Source organism: Saccopteryx bilineata, chromosome 6, assembly GCF_036850765.1.
Source record: "Saccopteryx bilineata isolate mSacBil1 chromosome 6, mSacBil1_pri_phased_curated, whole genome shotgun sequence".
NCBI classification, from domain to species: domain Eukaryota; kingdom Metazoa; phylum Chordata; class Mammalia; order Chiroptera; family Emballonuridae; genus Saccopteryx; species Saccopteryx bilineata.
This window is the reverse complement of record NC_089495.1, coordinates 180,136,948-180,157,043: the sequence shown is the minus strand read 5'-3', so window position 1 is coordinate 180,157,043 and position 20,096 is coordinate 180,136,948. Positions and strand designations below refer to the sequence as shown.

The window sequence follows — 20,096 nt, the reverse complement described above, 5'->3', positions numbered from 1 at the left end:
AAACCTTAGCATTCTCTAGGCTGACAAAATGAGGAAAAACAAACAAAAAACTAGAACTCCCTTGATCAATATGTTGCTTTTTAAAAAAAGTTTGGCCTGACCAGGCGGTGGCGCAATGGATGGAGCGTTGGACTGGGATGCGGAGGACTCAGGTTCAAGACCCCAAGGTCGCCAGCTCGAGCAAGGGGTTACTCAGTCTGCTGAAGGCCCGCAATCAAGGCACATATATGAGAGGGCAATCAATGAACAACTAAGGTGTTGCAACGCGCAACAAAAAAAAACTAAATGATTGATGCTTCTTATCTCTCCGTTCCTGTCTGTCTGTCCCTGTCTATCCCTTTCTCTAACTCTCTCTCTGTCTCTGTAAAAAAATAAAAAAAGTTTGAAGATATTTCCAGTGGATAACCTCATAAAGGAATACCAGTAGTATCATTCCAGGAAGTATGTTACATTGATTCATTTATATTCCCCAGAAAGCTAAAAAGCTGACATTGGCCCCGGGATTTAAAGTGAAAAATAATTTTAAATGTTTTACATTTACTGAACCGATTTACTGGCATTGACCAGGAGTCTTCGTAAGATTTTTTATTTTATTTTTTTAACCCAGCAAGAAAAATAAAATTCCAAGGATCTTTTAAGCATTTAGATTCTAATTAGAAGCTATAAACTTTGTTTGGCTATGCAAATACAAAGAAAACAATTTCATAAGTATGAAAGAATGTGTCAGAAAATGATCAAGATAATTGCCCTTTTGTCTAAGAGTCTCTCTTTCTTCTGAAAAGAGAAGAGAGCCCTGGAGAACGTCCAGGAGGACAGGGCCTGGCAGCTCACAGCTTCAGGGCTGAAGCATCCTCACTAGCACAGTGCCTAGTACGGTGTAGGTGCTCAGTAAGGACCAGCTGATGAATGAACAAGTATTTCTCAATTTGAATGACCACAGTACACCTCAGTGTAAACACCCACCGCATTTTTAAGTTGTCAGTAATGCCTTTAGTCCATAGATTATTACTTAGTTTAGAAGCATCATAAATTCTTTGTAGAAGGAAAACCGTTTAGAGTGAAAACTCAGAATGAGTACTTTGACTAGCAAAAAATAAAAATAAAAAGAGAGATATTCTCTAGATAGTAGCAGAATGAGAAGGAAGATTGAGTTGTGTCTGCAGTGTGAACATTCAATACTTGACTTTTTGCCCATTTTCCAAAAATTATCCTTCTTAGAAGAGACTCCAAGAATGCTAATTTCTGTCCACATATTTTTTTATCCCTTTTGAGCTAGAGTCAAGAAACTGTTTTCTTCCGTCGAAACCATTCTCTCACCCTCAAATGACTAAATTAAGTGAAATTCAACATGGATTTAGGACAAACATGACATTATACTCCCCTGTGGCTTTTCCTTTTCATTCCTTAAAAGGTTTGGAACATTTAACTGGGAGATTTGTTGTGAATAGTAAATAAATAAGAAAAATTATTGAAATGTGCCCACTCCTTTGGGCCAGAAACAAAAAATCTATTAAAATGTTAAAATTAAATGTTGTTTACTGCATTTCAGTTTAGCACGTACTCTCTTGTTTTATTGTCTAACAATTTTAAACTAGTTTGTTTTTTTTTCCTATCTCCAGTGAATTCTTGGCTAACACATAATTGACAAGGTCTTTGGTGTATTTATTAACAGATATTAAGTTAGTTAAAAAATATTTTAATTATTGTGTGAATAATTCCTCTTCTGGGTCCTGTATTCACATTTTATGTAATGGAATCTCAGAGTTCAAAACTCACAGGTTCCTTTATCTTACTTGGGGGTTAAACAGTACAATTTTTTACTTTATTTTTGGGGGGTCAGGATTCTCTTGGTTGCAACTGACATAAACTCATGTTGGACTAATTTAGATAAGAATAGTAGATAGTAGAAATATAGAGTAGATCACCTAATAAAGAATTGATTGTTCAAACTGGGAGAAAGGAAAAGATTGAGAGATGGGTACCAGAAACCACCTTACAGCTCGCTCTCTCTCTCTCTCTCTCTTTCTCTTTCTCTTTCTCTATATCCTTTCCTCCATCCCTCCCTTTATTCCCATATCTTCCTCCTCTTTTTCCTTTTATTTCCTCATGTCTGTTTCTCTCTCTCATTCTGAATTTCATTATTATTCTTTTCCAAAGCAGCAAATAGCCTTCCCCTTCTCAGAAAATATAGGCGCTGATCCCATCTAAGCTGCATTTCATTTCTCCAGTGAGAGGTTGGAAAAATCTCAAGGAAAGCCTTGTTAGGGTTTGATGATTGGATAAGCTTGCAACTTCAGACCAATCACCGCTGGCCAAAGTCAGGGGATGATTGATCTAACTTGTATCAATGCCTCCCCTGGCCCAAAGGTGGGAATAAAAACTACCTCAGTTCCCATGGGAACTCCATTGACTACAGAGCCAGTTTTCAAAAAGCAGAGGAAGATCTTCCTGGAAAAGTAATGTTGGGGAGAGTAAAGTGTAGATGAATCGTATACACTCTCTTTTTAGGGTAAGAAAGAGAAAAATCATTGATGCATATCTGTAATCTCATTGCCAGTTTAATCGTGAATCTGACAATAGTGGCATATTATTAACAAAGTCATGATATTAATCATTCTGCCTCTTAGACCTTAAGTAGAGGAAGTTTACATGGAAACAGTGCTGTAGGGGAAGAATTACAGTAAGAGTGATTGTCCTTTGAAAACATCTAGAAAGAGCAGAGAGTTCCAGGGATGAGTCACGAGAGAGTAGGGGAGACCGAGGGGAACTGAGCACAGTGGAAGGACATTTACATATGTGTCCTGTTAAACATAGAGTTGTCCTTTCTTAAACACATATTCTTTGAGATTCCAGGGAAGTACTACTTTTGTTACTTGCATGGAAAAGCCACATTTATAAAAAAAATAATACACCTACCCTGTCTTCTGGGTAGCTCAGTTGGTTAGAGTGTTGTCTTGATACACCAAGGTTTCCAGTTTAATTCATGGTCAGGACACATAACAAAAATCATCATCATATATATATTATATATATATGTATATATATAATATATATATAAATAGAATAACAAATCAATGTTTTCTCTATCTATCTCTATCTCTAAACATCGACAAGTAGAAAATTTAAGTAATAAAATTTAAAAATATACCTGGATTTCACAATAATGCAGCTTCTTGAATACAAAAGTTATTTGGTTTTGAAAGTATTTTTGATAAGACAGCATATGGCTAGGACAAGATGCTCCGTAGCTATCACCAAGGTCATGGGCAGTGTGGTTTTAAAACTTAAAAGGTTTCATTCACAGTATTTTTTGAGTATCTATTTTGTGTAGCACCTGGAATTCCAAAAATTATTAAGAGAAAGAGTTTGCAATAGTAATGTCCTTCTAGGGAGTAATAATAAAGTATGTAACACAAAGCTAAATATCTGTAAGTAATATAGAAAAAGCCAATCAAGGTCCCAAGGCTTAGAATTATTTGGGCAACCAAAGAGGAAAAACACCCAAGGCTGGTTTAGCAAGGAGAGGGTCATGGACAAGGCTGGAGCGGCGCCCACTCTCTTTCAGAAGCAATTACAGCAGCACAACCCAATGGAACTTTCTGAGATCATGGGAATGTTCTCTGTCTGTGCTGTTTCCCATTCAAATGGAAATAGCATAAAGTAGAAGAATAACATGAGGCAAAGTACAGGAGCAGGTATATGCCTGGACAGTTCTGAGAGCAAAATGCTGCCACGTTGATGGGTATGATGAATGTTGATAAACAAAGGAACTTTTGAACTGGAACCTAACACGTCTGCAGATGGAGTGCCAGTCAATGATTTGGCACATACAAAAGGGAAGATTACTTGAGATGGAGTAAAAAGACTAAGGAGCTATGGAGAGACCGAAGGCGGGAAGGGAGTACTTGCCAAGTCCCAACTGCAGTTAATGAAAATCTGAACCAGAGTGCTGTTAACACAAAGCCATGAGATACAAGTGACAGGAGAAATTAAAAAGTCTCCATGACTCATTAGATGGGAAGAGTACCCAGGAGGGAAATCATTGGTAATTTTCACTTTTGAACTGAACAATGAATCTTAATGGGAAAATACAATCGATGGCTTATGTTCTGTGAGCGACAAATTCTAAACTTGCTTGTTGAAATGTTGGGATGCTGGTGAGCTGGTCAAAGGCAGCTGATGATGCTGACATGAATGGAAATCCCTAGAAGAGTCAGACAAGGTGTGACTGTTGTAACTGCTGCAGATACTACAAACTAAGGGAAAAGAGCTTTGTATGAGAATGGTTGGCAGGTGGCATGCTAGCACCAGGACAAAGTCATGATTCCTAAACTGTACAAAGGCACCCTGAGGCACTATGTTGAACTCACAGTGGAATGATGGGATATTCTACATTTTTGAAGGAAACAGAGCAACATCGGTTGGACGTTGTGCGGCGTACTACTGCAAAGTTGTTTGCACCTCATTATTTAAGAAATAAATGAAACGATTCCTTTATTTCTTTCAGCTTAAGGGCGCCATGAGAAAAGTAATGCAATCCGAAAGGTGCTGTGAACTAAGAATTTTTTCAGGTGTCTGGAATAATAAAACTTAAGTCCTGAGAAATGGCCCATAAGTTTAGTAATGGAAAAGTTCCTGTAATCTTAAGGCAAAACCAGGTGCGTTCTGGAGGTTGGAGCAGAAGTGAGACTGTAGGGTTGACGAATATTGGGCGGGGGGACGCACTGCAGCTTTGAAAACGTGCTTAGTCTTCCATTTTAGGGCCAGATAGGAAAGGAAAGTCGAAGATGTAACAAAGGTTCAAGGTTCTGGGAGGATGAGGAAAAGAGAGATGTGTTTCTACACAAAGGGAATGTGGCCAATGCAGAAGGAAGTTTGAGAGGAGAAAATGAAAGGGTGGGTTGGGTCCTGCTACAGGTGGAAGGAGACAGGGTGGAAACCACAGGAAAGAACCTTTCACTGGGAGGGAAAAGGAGGGAACCCAAGTTAAGAACCTATGACGTGATCTGTGAAGGCTTGCACGTGTGTTTTCCCTCCACAAACCCAGAAGGGAAGCTCTCTGTGTCACAGTGGGGAAGCTGAGTTTAGGGTAATGAAGAGAATGCAAGGAAAGGTCCCAAGGTGTTTTGAGGCAGAGAGGAGGGAACTTGAGAAAGGTGTCCTGGTTCAGGCTGCGCTAATAAATCACCAGAGACTGAGTGGCTTAAACCACAAATAATTATTTCTTACACCACTGAAGGCTGAAAGTCCAAGTTTAAGGCACCTGCAAATTTGGTGTGTCATGAGAGCCCACCTCCTGGTTCTTGCTGTGTGCACACATGGCTGAGGGGCTAAGGAGCTCAGTGGATCTCTTTTATAAGAGCACTAATTCCACTCAGGAAGGTTCCACCTTTGTGACCTAATCACCTATGAAAGACCCCATCTCCTCACATCAATACATTGGGGGTTAGCATTTCAGTATATGAATTTGAGGGTAGGAGACACAGACATTCAGTCCATAACAGAAGGCTTCTTCTAAATTGTCTCCATCATCCTTAATAATTCTAGACAGTACTTCTCAAACTGTAATATGCATAAATATCTCCTGGGAATCTTGTTAAAATACAGGTTTTGATTTCAAGTTGATCTGGGATAGAGTCTGAGAATTTGCATTTCTAATGTGATCGCTGGTGATGCCAAAGCTTCTGGGCCATGGGCCATACTTTAAGTAGCAAGATCAGAAGGCCAGGACATCGCCTCAGAGTTTCCAGGATAGTAGTGCCTGGGAGTTAGTAGGCACTTGATAAATATTTGTTGGGTTGTGGCTAAACTGAATCGTTTAGCCAAAGGGAGCAAGGGATGTGGGCACTAGTTCTGAGAAGAGTACAGAGCAAGGCGGGTGGTCTGAGAGAGAGGCAGGAAGGAAGATGGGGGACACTGGAGACAGGGACTTTTGTGGAACCTTGAGGGAGTGTGGTGCTGGCAACTGGGTGAGGCTAAAACCAAGTCAAAATAAATGTCCTGAGTGAGCATAAGCGCTGTGCGATCTCAAGCTCAGTGGCTTTGTTGACTGGCTATTGATGTTGTTGACTGGCTATTGATGTTGTTGACTGGCTGTTGATGTTGTTGACTGGCTATTGGTGTTGTTGACTGGTTGTTGATGTTGTTGACTGGCTGTTGATGTTGTTGACTGGTTGTTGATGTTGTTGACTGGCTGTTGATGTTGTTGACTGGCTGTTGATGTTGTTGACTGGCTGTTGATGTTGTTGAGCATCAAGTGGAAGGAGGAGGTGGAAGGCAAGCAATAAATGTGAGCAGTTGCTGACAGAATCAAAAAAATAAGAAATTACCCCAGAATCAGATGAAAGACAGAGACAAACATGGAAACGGAAGTGGGAATGCGACTGATGTCAAAAACGTTGCTTTTGATAGTGACAGTCTGTAGAAAGGCAACCAGCCCACCAAAAGCCCTGCAATCTGGCAAAGCGCCCAAATCCTCTGAGGCAATTTGAACATACTGATTCCCAGGCCCTGCCCCTTAGCATCTGGAGTCCATCAGCCAGGGGATGTGCCCTGGAAGCTGTATTATTAAAAAGCTGCTCACAGTATCCTGATGTTGCAGCCACGGTTGGGGATCCCTTGCTAAGGCTCCATGACTCCTTGGTTACGGAGAGTGGGAGAGGAGAGTCCCGGGGGAAGGCGTGGTGCTGAGTGCGCATCCTCAGCTAGAATAGTGGCATCACGGGAATCCTCCAGGAAATTTCCAGTCTTTGCACACTGTATTTAACACCTAGACAAGCTGATAAATAGCGCAACACTGTAATATTTTGTGACTTCTTTAATTGTGACAGTCATGTTCAGGCAATGTCTTTTGAATGATCAAATAAGTTTTCTGCTGGCCCAAGCCCTGTGGACATTTGTTCAAATTTAATCCACTTCACAGATGAGTGCGTCTGATTTTACGTTCATGTTAAGTAAATGTGGACTTGTTATTGTAATCCTGTAAGAGAATTTCTCCTGTGACTTCTTTTATTCTCTTGATAAGAGGGGATCTTTTGAAACAGTTTCTAGAATCAGAAGGATCAAATGGCATGGGGACGTGGTAAAGGTCCCAAGCCTGATTTGACTGGGTTTGTACCCAGCTCCCTGGCTACTTCCTCTGTGGCCCTAAGCCAGGCACTTGAGCCCCGGGTATCAATGTCTTCCCATGTAAAAGGAAAATAATAGCACCAACTTCATAGGGCAACTCTTAGGATTGAATAAGTTAGTGCATTTAAAACTTTTCACACTGTGCCCGGTATGTATAAATTATCAAGGAAAGTTTGCTGGCATTAGGATTCTATTGCCTTGTCACTATTGTCACTACAGCTCTATAAAACTGGTGCAGTCACCCTGCTGTATCTGAGGTTCTCCATCTCTGGGGAACAGTAGCAGGGTTTCACAGGAAGCTCTCATCATCTATTTGGTGTCCAGGAAGAAGAGTTGAGTCCCTTGGTGCCTGAGCAATGGAGAAGGTTGTGTGTGTTCTTCATGTGGAATGAAGAAAAAGAAAGGATTGGAAGGCAAAATGGTGCTCTCATAATTGAAAAGCTTTTATTGAGCACATACTGAGCGCTAGGCATTGTGCGGAGGGCCGAGGATATGAAAACACAGTCGCTGCCCCCTTGAAGCTTAATTTGATGAGAAAATAGATGTAAGGCAATAAAATAATTGCTTTAATGGAGATATATTAAAAACTCCATGGTAGTAAAAAAGAGAATTTCTCATGTTCTTTTAGAAGTCACCCACACAAGAACAAAATCACCGATTTTGTAGACGGGTAACTCATGATCCACAAAACAATTAAACAATGAGTGATAGCTAGAAACCAAGAATTACGATTCATGGTTAATTATAGCTCACATTTGTATCATACTCATTCTATTTTAAGTTTCATAGTACCTCCAAAAGGTAAAGGCATTAATAATTTTATTTACAACCAAGAGAATGTAAGTCTTCTTGACCTAAATCATACTTCTAATAAGTCAGAAAGTGGGGATTGGAACCTGGGTCCTGTTTGTTATCTCTGCCTTGAGTGATGCTGCAGTAACCAGCAGAGTAATCTAAGGCATCCTGTTTAATTAAAAAAGAGGTAAGAAGAAGCATTTTGTATTAAAACCAAGACAATATGATGGTTTTAAATCATGTCCTCATTGCCTGTAATAGATGTCTGGTAATTCTAAGTATTGTTAAATATCAGTGAGAGATTTTCTAACATGTGATACTATTGTTTGGGGGAGCAAAGGGAGAGGGTGCTTTATCTGTGACAATGTGACACAGCAAACTGGCCTTGTCTTTCCCCAGCTTATTCAAAAACTGACGGATGTCGCTGAAGAATGTCAGAACAATCAGCTAAAGAAGCTCAGAGAACTCTGTGAGAAGTAAGCCTCCTTTCTCATTACAGTCAACATGGGTACATGAGTGTATTAAACACAAACTGCCATTTGATTCGCCTTTTTCCCCTTTTATTTCTACGTTGACTTCAGAGAGAAGAAGGAATTGAAGAAGAAAATGGATAAAAAGAGACAGGAGAAGATAACAGAAGCTAAATCCAAAGACAAAAGCCAGATGGAAGAGTAAGGAGGGAGACCCTTCTCCTCTACCTTTCACCTGGGGATTATTTTATTCTGTATCAGAGTAACAGCTTCTTAACCCTAAAGATCCACCTGTGTAATTTCTCCTCTAATTAACCTTTCAAAAGGTCCCTTTTGGAATGTTTTCAACCTGAAACTCAAAGAGCAGTTCAGAAAAGGACCTATTAGATAAAGACTGAATAAAAAGTGTCCCTTATAAAAGCTAAATACTTCTAGTAATGTCCGGCAGCCTTTCCAGCAGTTAGTGAGAACGAAGTTTGCCCTTGGGTGGATCCTGACCTCTGTCCAGAGCTGGTGCCTTGTACCTACCTTCCTTGCAGCGGTAATAAGAATGTTGAGAGTTCTGTAAACCTTCACCTGGGAATCCTAGATTCTCAAGGTTATTGGATGCCATGTTTGTCCATCTAATGATCTACTTGTTTTCTTTTAGAGAAAAGACAGAGATGATCCGGTCATACATCCAGGAGGTGGTGCAGTACATCAAGAGGGTATGTTGGTTGTTCAAAAACAGAAGTTCAACTGTGGGAATGGAAATATCTAAGTGGCTGCTTTATTCATGAATCAGGCAGCATCCCATCTACTACACAGAGCGTTGCTCTGAGGAGATGTGCAAAGTGGGAGCTTTAATACAGACAGAGAGAGGGTGGGACAAGGAAGTTAAAGAGTGAATTAATACAGGCCAGGCACCTTGGCTGAGGGGGAAGCAGGGGTTTTTATCAGGCTGATGACTTCACTAAGGTTGACATTCCAAGCTGCCTGGCTTAAAACTCCCTCGTGGGAGAGGCTGAAACTTCATGTAATGAAGTACTAAGTCTTGGTGGGGCTTAGTGAAAGTGACTCCATTTTGGGATTGGTGTTCCTTTTTTTTTTTTTGTATTTTTCTGAAGCTGGAAACGGGGAGAGACAGTCAGACAGACTCCCGCATGCGCCCGACCAGGATCCACCCGGCACGCCCACCAGGGGTGACGCTCTGCCCACCAGGGGGTGATGCTCTGCCCCTCCGGGGCGTCGCTCTGTCGCAATCAGAGCCACTTCAGCGCCTGGGGCAGAGGCCAAGGAGCCATCCCCAGCGCCCGGGCCATCTTTGCTCCAATGGAGCCTCGGCTGTGTGAGGGGAAGAGAGAGACAGAGAGGAAGGAGGGGGGCGTGGAGAAGCAAATGGGCGCTTCTCCTATGTGCCCTGGCGGGGAATCGAACCCAGGTCCCCCGCACGCCAGGCCGATGCTCTACTGCTGAGCCAACCGGCCAGGGCCTGGTGTTCCTTTTTAACACAGTTAATCCCTCATTCCTTTGCAAACTATGTGTGAACGCTTGGCAAGCACAGTGTGCACCCCAGTAGGGAAACAGGACACCTTGTTGTATCTATTCACCAGCACTGCTAAGGCCCGCTTCACAGAGCAGGCACTCCGTGATCACTGTCTCTGCAAGTTGAATCGCAAACCTGTATATAAAAAGCCTTCACTTAAAGATAGATGTGAAGAATCACTTCCAAGTGAGAAGCCCAGAAACATGATGTCAATGGGAGATTCCCCCAAAGAACCGTTTATTGACAGCAGTGGTAGAGGCCATTACATTTTTCCAAATTAACAGAAAAATGTTATTATGAAAAATTTCAAATATTAACAGAAATGCACAAAGAGTACAATCTGTTGATCACCCCCACCTTCATTCCTGTGCCCCTGTCACCCAGCTCCAATACTTACCAACAGAGTCCTACACCTATAAGGGCAGTTCTTGATCAGGGTATGAAATAATTAAATATATGCCATGGATCTGAACAACTTTTAATGTTTTCTGAAAACACTTCCTTGAACCTTCAGATGACCATGACTTTCTCTGTAACTCTCTTATAGTTAGAAGAGGCCCAAAGTAAACGGCAAGAAAAACTCGTAGAGAAACACAAGGAGATACGTCAGCAGATCCTGGACGAAAAGCCCAAGGTAAACTGACCTGAATATTAACACAATAACTTCGTTTTCTTTCCATTCAATTAGAATAAGACCTCCCTAGTTCATACGCCTTGCACATCATCTCAGATCACATCTCCCATGGGGAATTTATGTCTCTTTCTCACGGATGGTAAAAAAATTTTTTTTAGCAATACTCAGCTTTTATTGTCGACAGGTGAGGTTTAAGAACTGCAGGTGCACAGAGCCTGGCTGCAGAGATTTGGTTTTAATTGGTCTGGGGTGTGGTTCAGGCATAAGTATTCTTAAAGCTCCCCAACCACTCTTTCCTGCCAAGATAGAGAAATAAGAGAAATTAGCAAAGCCTCTTCACCTTTAAATAGCTGGTGTAATATTGTAATGGCACACTCTATCCAGCAGAGGATGTCTTGTACCAATATCACCCTGGTTTTTATCTAAAAATATTCTCATAACCAGAAAAAAAAACAAGACTTTCTTTTCCCCTGGAATAACAGTTTATTGGAGATCTACTTTAAAATTACTTATGCTTATTGTTTGATCAAAATCAGTGTTTCATGAATATTAACTTTAAATAAACTGAATATCTATAAACTAAATATTTTAAGTTGGTAAACAGCATCTTAGTTTTAGATCATTCCACCCATTTTCATTCATCACGGAAGATTTTTCTGTTTGTGAAAGATAGGGTTTTCAGTTTTTCTGGTTTTTAATATTCAGTTTAAAATATCTACTTTAAAAGGTACTGATATTTCATGAAAGTACTTTTTAAATCTGCAAAGCTTAAAAGTATTAGTTTTGTTTTATTCTATAGTCTATTCACTTCTTATTGATTTCTTGCAGTTAATTCTAAATATATTTTTGTGGGTTTTTTTTCTGCTCCTCTTTTCATATTATTACCTGTGATGTTCATTTAATATTTTTGACTCCTAAAGATTTGGGCTAGGCAGTATAGATTCTGAAGCAGTAATAAAAATCCAAGCATTAATAATTACTTCAAGATGTTGTTCTATGCACCACAATCCTACATAAAATTATTCAAAATCATAGAAAGAAATGTCTTTGGCCTTTCTAGGATTGGGGAAACCTCCCTAAATCTTCCCATTAGACTTCCCCTCATTATCTTGAGTCATGTCATGAACCCATTCCAAATCCAATCATGCGCATAAGAGTGTTATTTTCCTGATTGGCTTGGATTAATGAAGACTCACTTTAAAGGGTAGAGTCCAGCTTCTCCTCAAATCCAACTGTCTGAACTAAGCTGTTTTCTTATCAGAGAAATAGAAGAAAGCTAGCAGTTGGATGTGCTACTTAACAATGCGTGCTACTTAACCATATTTATAGCCAATTTTAAAATTTCTTTTTTTGGCCCCTTCGAAAGTGATCTGAAGTGTTGTTATAAATTTGTAGTGGTTCTATTGCCTTCATTTTTTAATTTTAATTATTTTTTTTACTATAAATAGCAACCAATATGATTTCTCTGGACTTAGAGGTTGCCCTTGAAGATGGTTGGTTCCATGTCAAACTAAAGCATTTATTGAGAGATGTGCTTCAGGGCTTAAAAATGCTGTGCTTCGGAACCATGACTTTGATAATAAAATGATAATGGTGACTGTTGATATTGTAAGACACAATAGCTAATCAAGGGAAACGACCTGACAAGAAGGAGCAAGAATGAGTCCAGGAGTAAAACAATGTGATTACATGAAGGTCATGAGGAGAAAACTTTAAGCACAGGCAGAAAATGGGGTCAAAGGAATGACCAGGCCAGCATAGCAGTCATCCACACTCCCACTGTTGTTGGGTATGGACTGGAAATAGAGCAGCACTGGCTGGGAAATAATCCCATTCAGTATTGGGGTGGCCTTTGAAGCTTGACACAGATATGAGGGAAATCAACAAAAGCAGAAACATAATAGAAAGAGGAGCAACTCAAGAAAATGAACCTTACCAACAGTATTATAATCGAGTCACTTCCTTTCAGTCAGAAAGTTATACAGGCTGTGTGATTTTAATGACATCTAGAAATTTATAAATTCTTCCATCACTGATGCTGGGAAAGGAAACTGAGTTGACACTATAGAACAGTGGTCCCCAACTCCTGGGCCATGGACCGGTACTGGTCCATGGGCCATTTGGTACCGGTCCGCAGAGAAAGAATAAATAACTTACATTATTTCCATTTTATTTATATTTAAGTCTGAACATTGTTTTATTTTTAAAAAATGACCAGATTCCCTCTGTTACATCCGTCTAAGACTCACTCTTGACGCTTGTCTCGGTCATATGATACATTTATCCGTCCCACCCTAAAGGCCGGTCCGTGAAAATATTTTCTGACATTAAACCAGTCCGTGGGCAAAAAAGGTTGGGGACCACTGCTATAGAAGGTCATATTAAAGATAGTTCCAACCTTCCTATGAAGAGGAAAGCATGAGAAATTTTGTCTAAAGTTATTGAGGGGAATAGAGTTTTTCCACATATTTTACAGGGGGGATAAGCAGTTTTCTAAAAAGAAGCCAATAATGGCTAATGTTTGGCTTACAGCAAAAATATACACTATATGGCATTATATTTCTTCTCCTTTGTCAATTTCTTTCACCACGTTGTCAACTATTATCATTTACTACCTCTTCATCTACTTACTTAACTCTTGTGATAATGTGTTCTATGTCCCTAACCTACACCTTACAGGGAAGAAAGCTCTCTTTACATTTTTAATTTCTCTTACTATTTTGAGCTGTTATGAATCCCAATCACAATCTGTATAAGATCCCAAGCCTTTGGTAACCAAGCCATTCCATTAAAGTAAAAAACAAACAAAAAAAAACCAAAACAAGTCTTAAAAAATTTTAACATGAGAAATTTGAAGAACTGGCACTGAAAAAAATAACAGTTCTAATGTGTCAAGGAGTTTTGGCTAGATGTAGAGCAAGATAGATCTGAAGATTAATTTAAAGTGTAACTTTCTAACCTTTCCATCGACCATGCACTTATGATCTGGAAGGATCAACTCAAGTTCCCAACATTTTTTTAACGTCCTGCAACAGAACAGTCACAAGACAGTGTGCCTCAATCAAAATCCTTTCACTTCCGTGTGGATCAAGAACTTATGTCCTGTTGGTCCATATTTGGTAGGAGACCAAAGTTGGCCAGCCACATTATGAAAGTTTATTTTAGAAGGTCTCACTCTGTGATATATACCGGCACTTTTTCATATATACAGCCCGTTTTATTTCCCATGAAAGAAGAGATTCTGTGAATCTGTTTCTTTTGTATGTAAGCTTTGAAGGCATTGGGGCAAACGGAAGTAGATGATCCCTAGGAGGGAAGTTATATAATAGAGAAATATACTGCTCATGAAAATTAGGGGATATTTTATTGCTTAATATAATGCGATAACATATGCCCTAATTTTTGTGAGTAGTATATTTTGGCCCTCGTTTGACATAAAATTATATTATGCCTTCCTGTCCATGAGTCCCACTGAAATTTATTAAGTTACAAATTCTTTTTAAAAGATAATATCCAGCTTCTTTTTAGTAGGGTTTTGAATTATGGAAAGATTGAGCTGCATGTTTCCTAGTAGTGAAATATTTCTTAGTAGTGAATATATGATGTTCCCAGTTTGGTTCAAAGCATGTCTTCTATGAAATCTATAGCAGCAGAGTTCTTAAGATGGATGCAGTCTTTCAACTCAATGACATAATGGCTTTCCTGGGGATTTCCATATCTGGGTTTGCCAAAGTCAGGGTTTATGTATATGAAAGGTGTTAGAAATAACTCAAGAACCCAGCTGCGGGTGGAAGGAAGCCACACTTTTTGTGGTTGTGTTAGACTCTGAATTGATTCATTTTGAAAAGGACATTCTGCCTTTTCCCTGAACACTTCAAAGAGATTCATTTTAACCTGGTGAAACATCGTTAATCAGGAGTTGCCCTGAGTCTGCTCTGAATATTTCAACATATATTGATCACTTAGCAGCTCCAGGCCCTCATTATAAAAAGAATCATCTGTTGAGGCAACTTTTTAATGAACCGTCTGCATAACCTCATGAAACAGTCGATAAATATGCAATTTACTCTGTCTCTGACACTTCATTTGTCTTTGATGCTTCTTAGAACTCAGGTTATCTGTTTTAATTTAGCTCATCAGCAAAAGAGAACCCCAGGAAGCTTTAGGTCATTTTAATTTATAGTCAAAGAACATTTCATCCTGTTGGCTCTTTTTCTTGCCTCCACCAGGGGAAACTAGAGCCTGAATTTCCTCCTTTTCCCTCTGCCATCTTTGTAACAGGGTAATGACTAATCTCTCTGGGCCTTGGCGAGGTTAATCTTACAGACCTACCTCTGCCCTGAGACAGAACCTTAAATGCAGGATTTCAATCCTGGCCTTCCCAGGGTTCAGGGAAAAAGAGAATAACTTAAGCCTTTAAAGTAAAAGCTTATTTCTTATGTTTTATTTGTGCCTCCTCTAATCCTTTGCCATTAGAAGGGGAAGTGTGGATTCTCCCTGACAGCACCCACTGGAACTTCTCATAGAAGCCAGACCACAAAGTAGAAATTGGTTGCCTATTGATTACATTTTGCTCGTTGCCAAGTCTTTGTTGACCCATCCTGTGGTTTGTTTTGGTTTTCTCTGTGTAAGAATTTTTTTTTTTCATTTTTATCAATGTGAATAATAAAGGTAAAACTTAGACATGCTTATTCTCCTTCTGGGCGATACTAGAACATTAGAAGTGTTTTAGTTCTATTTTTCTTCTCTTATTTTTGAAATTTGTTTTCATTCTATAGTTTGCTAAAACCATAAGACATTATTTTTATATGCTATATGGTCAGTGTTCATTTAGATTTATACATTCTGAGAAGTTTCTTTGGTGCACATTCCTTCTTGTGTCTCAGACTGTTCATTTGGACTCCTTATTTTCTGAATTTTTATGAGTTCTTTTTTATATTATCTACTGGTGGCAAACTCTTTAGAGTTTTTATTTTTATTTTTGTCTGAAAATGTCTTTATTTTACCTTCATCCTGGAATGATACTTTCACTGGGTATAAAAAATTTAGTGTTTTTTTTTTCATTATAGGAGATAACATTCCACTGTCCTCTGACTTCTGTTATTGTTGAGAAGTTAATTGTTAATCTTAATGTAGTTTTTTAATGATAACCTATTTTGCCCTCGTTGCCTGCAGTTAGAATTTTTTTCTTATATTTTATATTGTTTTCCTATAATGCAGTGGTTCTCAACCTGTGGGTCGCGACCCCGGTGGGGTCACCTAAAGCCATCGAAAAATACATAATGCATATCAAGTATTTACATTCCGAATCATAACTGTAGCAAAATTACAGTTATGAAGTAGCCACCAAAATTATTTTTTGGTTTGGGGTCACTGCAACATGAGGAACTGTATTGCGGGGTCACGGCATTAGAAAGGTTGAGAACCACTGCTATAATGTATTTAAATATGTGTTTGAGGTGACTGCATGGCTAACTTTCATTAGTTCAGAAAATACTCTCAGCTATTATGTCAGCAAAATGGCTTCCAGTACATTTTCCAATATACTTTTTATCACATTATGTTTGAAATGACATTCTTACTCCATCTTCTCTGTTTTTTACCTGTTTTCCATATTTTCTATCTTTTTATCTCTCGGTGCTACCCTTTGGACAATTTTTTTTTCTCACCCCCTTTCTAATTCATTAACATTTGGTTTGCACTGCCATTCACCTCATCCACTGAGTTTTTTAAATTTTGGCTTTTGATTTTATTTTACTTCCAGAAGTTTTATTTGGTTTATTTTTAAATCTACAGTTTGTATGCTAGTCTTATTGTAGAGAATGTTTCCTCTGAGATTCCTTACTCTGAGTATGCTGTGGCCTTTGAGTTTGGGCTCACACTACTAGGCTGTCAAAAGTGAATTCAAAATTTCCAGGATTAGCTAAAGCTGCTCAGAAGAAAAGCAGCTTTCTTGTTTATTACCTGTCTAGGTTTGATGTCCCTGCAGTTTGGGCCTGATTAGACTCTAAATTTTTGTGATTCTTAGGTTCTTTAAAGAAGACAGTTTAGGCCCTGGCCAGCTAGCTCAGCAGTAGAGTATTGGCTTGGTGTGTGGAAGTCTTGGGTTCAATTTCTGGTCAGGACAAACAGGATAAGTGCTTATCTACTTCTCCACCCTTCCCTCTCTCCTTTTTCTCTTTCTCTCTTTCTCTCTTTTCCCCTCCCACAACCAAGGCTCCATTGGAACAAAGTTGGCTTGGGTGCTGAGGACAGCTCCATGGCCTCTGCCTCAGGCACTAGAATGGCTCTTGTTGCAATGGAGCAATGCCCCAGGTGGGCAAAGCATTGCCCTCTAGTGGGCATGCTGGTGGATCCTGGTTGGGCACATGTGGGAGTCTGTCTCTCTGTCTCCCTGCTTCTCACTTCAGACAAATATAAATAAATAAATAAATAAATAAATAAATAACATTTAAAAAATAAGGTTATTTACCATCAAATCCGGCCTTAATTTTTTTTTTTTTTAGCAATTGTTTTCAGTGGAAAAGATGGTTCAAATAACCTAGCCAGTCATTACAAGAAATAGAAAATTTTTACATACTGTTTCTAAAATGTTTGAATTAGTTAACATTTGTTTTATTCAGGTTCCACTAGAGAAGTATAACCAGTAAGAAACTGTCTGTGTTACTGGGAATTGGCTCATGTAATTGTGGGGACTAGCTGTGCAGTCTCCACAAGACTGTCTCCCTGTCTAAGGCAGACCCCAGCGTGCATGCAGGCAGTCTGGAAAGAAAGATCATGAGTAGGCTTAGCGACTAGAATAATCTGTAAAAGCTCAGACTTTTTGTCACAGAGCTGAACACACATGCATACGCGTGCACATGCACACACACACATGTGCATGTGCACACATACGCACACGTGCGTGCCTGGTCCAAGAGTCAGAGCAACTTAATACTCAAGGGGCAGGGAAATGATTACAGGTCCAGTTGCTGCTTCATGCCATCAAGACAAGTCAACAGATCAGCAATAACTGTGTGCATTACACAATGGCTGTGAGCCCCTCTTCAGCATTCCAACTCTTGAGAGTCTGCCTTATAACCCACTCTAACAGAAACATACAGAACAGGACACTCTAGGAAATGTAGTTCAGCTTAGCCGAGTTAGCACATTCAAAACAATGACACTATTATTTAAAAGTTGGAAGTGTTCTTCTTTAAAGAAATGTAATTGGCCTTGGCCAGGTAGCTCCGTTGGATAATGCATCATCCTGATACATCATCCTGATACACCATGGTTGCAGATTCAGCCCCTTTTCAGGGCACACACAAGAATCAACCAATGAATGCATAACTAAGTGGAACAAAACAAAAAAAACCAATGTCTTTCTCTCTTCCTTCCTTTTTCTCTACAAGTCAATAAATAAAATTTTTTGAAAATGCAATTTGATTCAAAAATTGGATTATATGATTATATTATGCCAACATGAAACAGATCTCTAAAGCTGAGAAGTGGCTGCCCCTTAGGCCTACTTGGCATTACCCAGGCTGATTCATAGGTTTCTATTGTCTCTGGCACCTGCAAGTCAAGTAAGTGTGAGATTTAAACAAAATTGGAACAGGGATTCCTGTGGATGCCATTGATTCCTTCTCCTTTTTTTCTGTACCATTAAAATTCTTTCCCTTCCTTTGTCTTTATTTTTCTTCCTATGGGTGAGAAAATGTGGGAGTGTGGTGATGGATATATTGGAAGGAGGGGAGGGTTTCCAAAGAGAATACTCCCTACCTGTTGCCAAGTGTGTGTGTTGGTGGAACTGAGGGTCTTTCCCAGAAGGACTGAGGTTCACATCAGGAATAAACTGAGATGGGCTCTCATCCCATCGACTTTCATCTGCCCACATACCAAAAACAAACAAGTACACACAACTGTGCATGGCCTCAAAAAGCTTTTGGGCTCACTTCCACTTTTACTCTGTGGGCCTGTCATTATGTGCGATTAATATAAATTTTGCCAAAACTAATTAGATGTTTTGTTCCCAACGCATCTCTAGTTTGTTTCAAAACCCTGCTTTGTGATATGATGAGGATAATGAAAACAGCCCAACACGCATTTCCTAAACACTTTTTATAAAGCAGAGAGTTTAAAAATGTAATTGACCTAAGGACACCACTACCTGATTTTATACGGCCTTCAACATTTTAGAGGAAAGGATGGACAAACTCAACTTGAGAGAAATAGTTACCTATAGGCCCTGGCCGGTTGGCTCAGCGGTAGAGCATTGGCCTGGCGTGCAGGGGACCCAGGTTCGATTCCCGGCCAGGGCACATAGGAGAAGCGCCCATTTGCTTCTCCACCCCCCCCCCTCCTTCCTCTCTGTCTCTCTCTTCCCCTCCCGCAGCCAAGGCTCCATTGGAGCAAAGATGGCCCAGGTGCTGGGGATGGCTCCTTGGCCTCTGCCCCAGGCGCTAGAGTGGCTCTGGTAGCAGCAGAGTGACGCCCCGGAGGGGCAGAGCATCGCCCCCTGGTGGGCAGAGCGTCGCCCCTGGTGGGCGTGCCGGGTGGATCCCAGTTGGGTGCATGCGGGAGTCTGACTGTCTCCCTGTTTCCAGCTTCAGAAAAATACAAAAAGAAAAGAAAAGAAATAGTTACCTATAGACTTGCCAAAGAGGAAATATATTAGATGCTTTGAAATATCTGATGAAGAGTGTGTGGACACCAGAGAAGAGGCTGTTGTAAAAGGGCACATGCAGGACCACTGGATGGAAAAAGTGAGGAAAGTTTCAGTTCCAAATAGGAAAAATGTTTCTAAGAGCAAGAGTCCCATTCTCTATTTTTCATGGATTTTGCCTAAGACCAAATTAATATAGCAAATCTACCACTTGGAATCCTCCTTATCCACTTTCTGTCAACAAAAATCAATTGATACAAGTGTTCTGTGTTTATTATAATCATTGGCTGAGAAGAGTCTTTGAATTTAACAAAGAGGCCTTTGAATTTGTAGCTGAAACCAAGGCTCAAATAGTATTTTCATATTTCAAAGGGTCTTATCAAGATCTGTGATAGAAGAATATACAGTTCATTATGTGTCTAACGGTTTCTGTGATAATCATACACACATGCACACACACGTTTATATACACAGGAGATGAGCTTGACTGTGTTTAATCATGTAGACCTTGCAATGGGTTTTCCCTAGCTAATTATTCGAGTTTATGCAAATTTACATCTACAAGGGTAGCACATGTTTGTGGTGACATACAAAGAATAGGAAGTATATTATGTTTTAGCTTCAGTTTTTCTACCTTTCACTTATCTTTGAATCTTACACTTTTTTTAAAAAAAAGCAATTATTAGGTTTTGAGAAATAGACAATGAGCTGTCACAATTCTTAAGCTTATTATTGGGTCTTTCTTTTAGATGAAACCAACAAACCCAAGACTTGCAAATTATTATAAATCTGTTAAAACATCTTTATAAGTGTCAGTGTGCCAATTTGCAGCACACCCACCCTAGCCAAGCTACTGCCATCCATCACCTGGATTTCTAAATAGCCTCTTAACTGGTG

General features: G+C 39.7%; 1 protein-coding gene across 2 annotated transcripts in view; it reads left to right on the top strand.

Moving 5' to 3' along the window:
• The window catches only part of PLCB1 (phospholipase C beta 1), a 688,569-nt gene that overhangs the window by 590,441 nt on the left and 78,032 nt on the right, over positions 1 to 20,096 (top strand). For both annotated transcript variants that reach the window (XM_066234441.1, XM_066234442.1), the window contains exons 28-31: positions 8,323 to 8,399; positions 8,505 to 8,594; positions 9,043 to 9,100; positions 10,466 to 10,552. In XM_066234441.1, the coding sequence (XP_066090538.1) occupies positions 8,323 to 8,399; positions 8,505 to 8,594; positions 9,043 to 9,100; positions 10,466 to 10,552 (312 nt within the window). The remainder of the gene's footprint in view (positions 1 to 8,322; positions 8,400 to 8,504; positions 8,595 to 9,042; positions 9,101 to 10,465; positions 10,553 to 20,096) is intronic.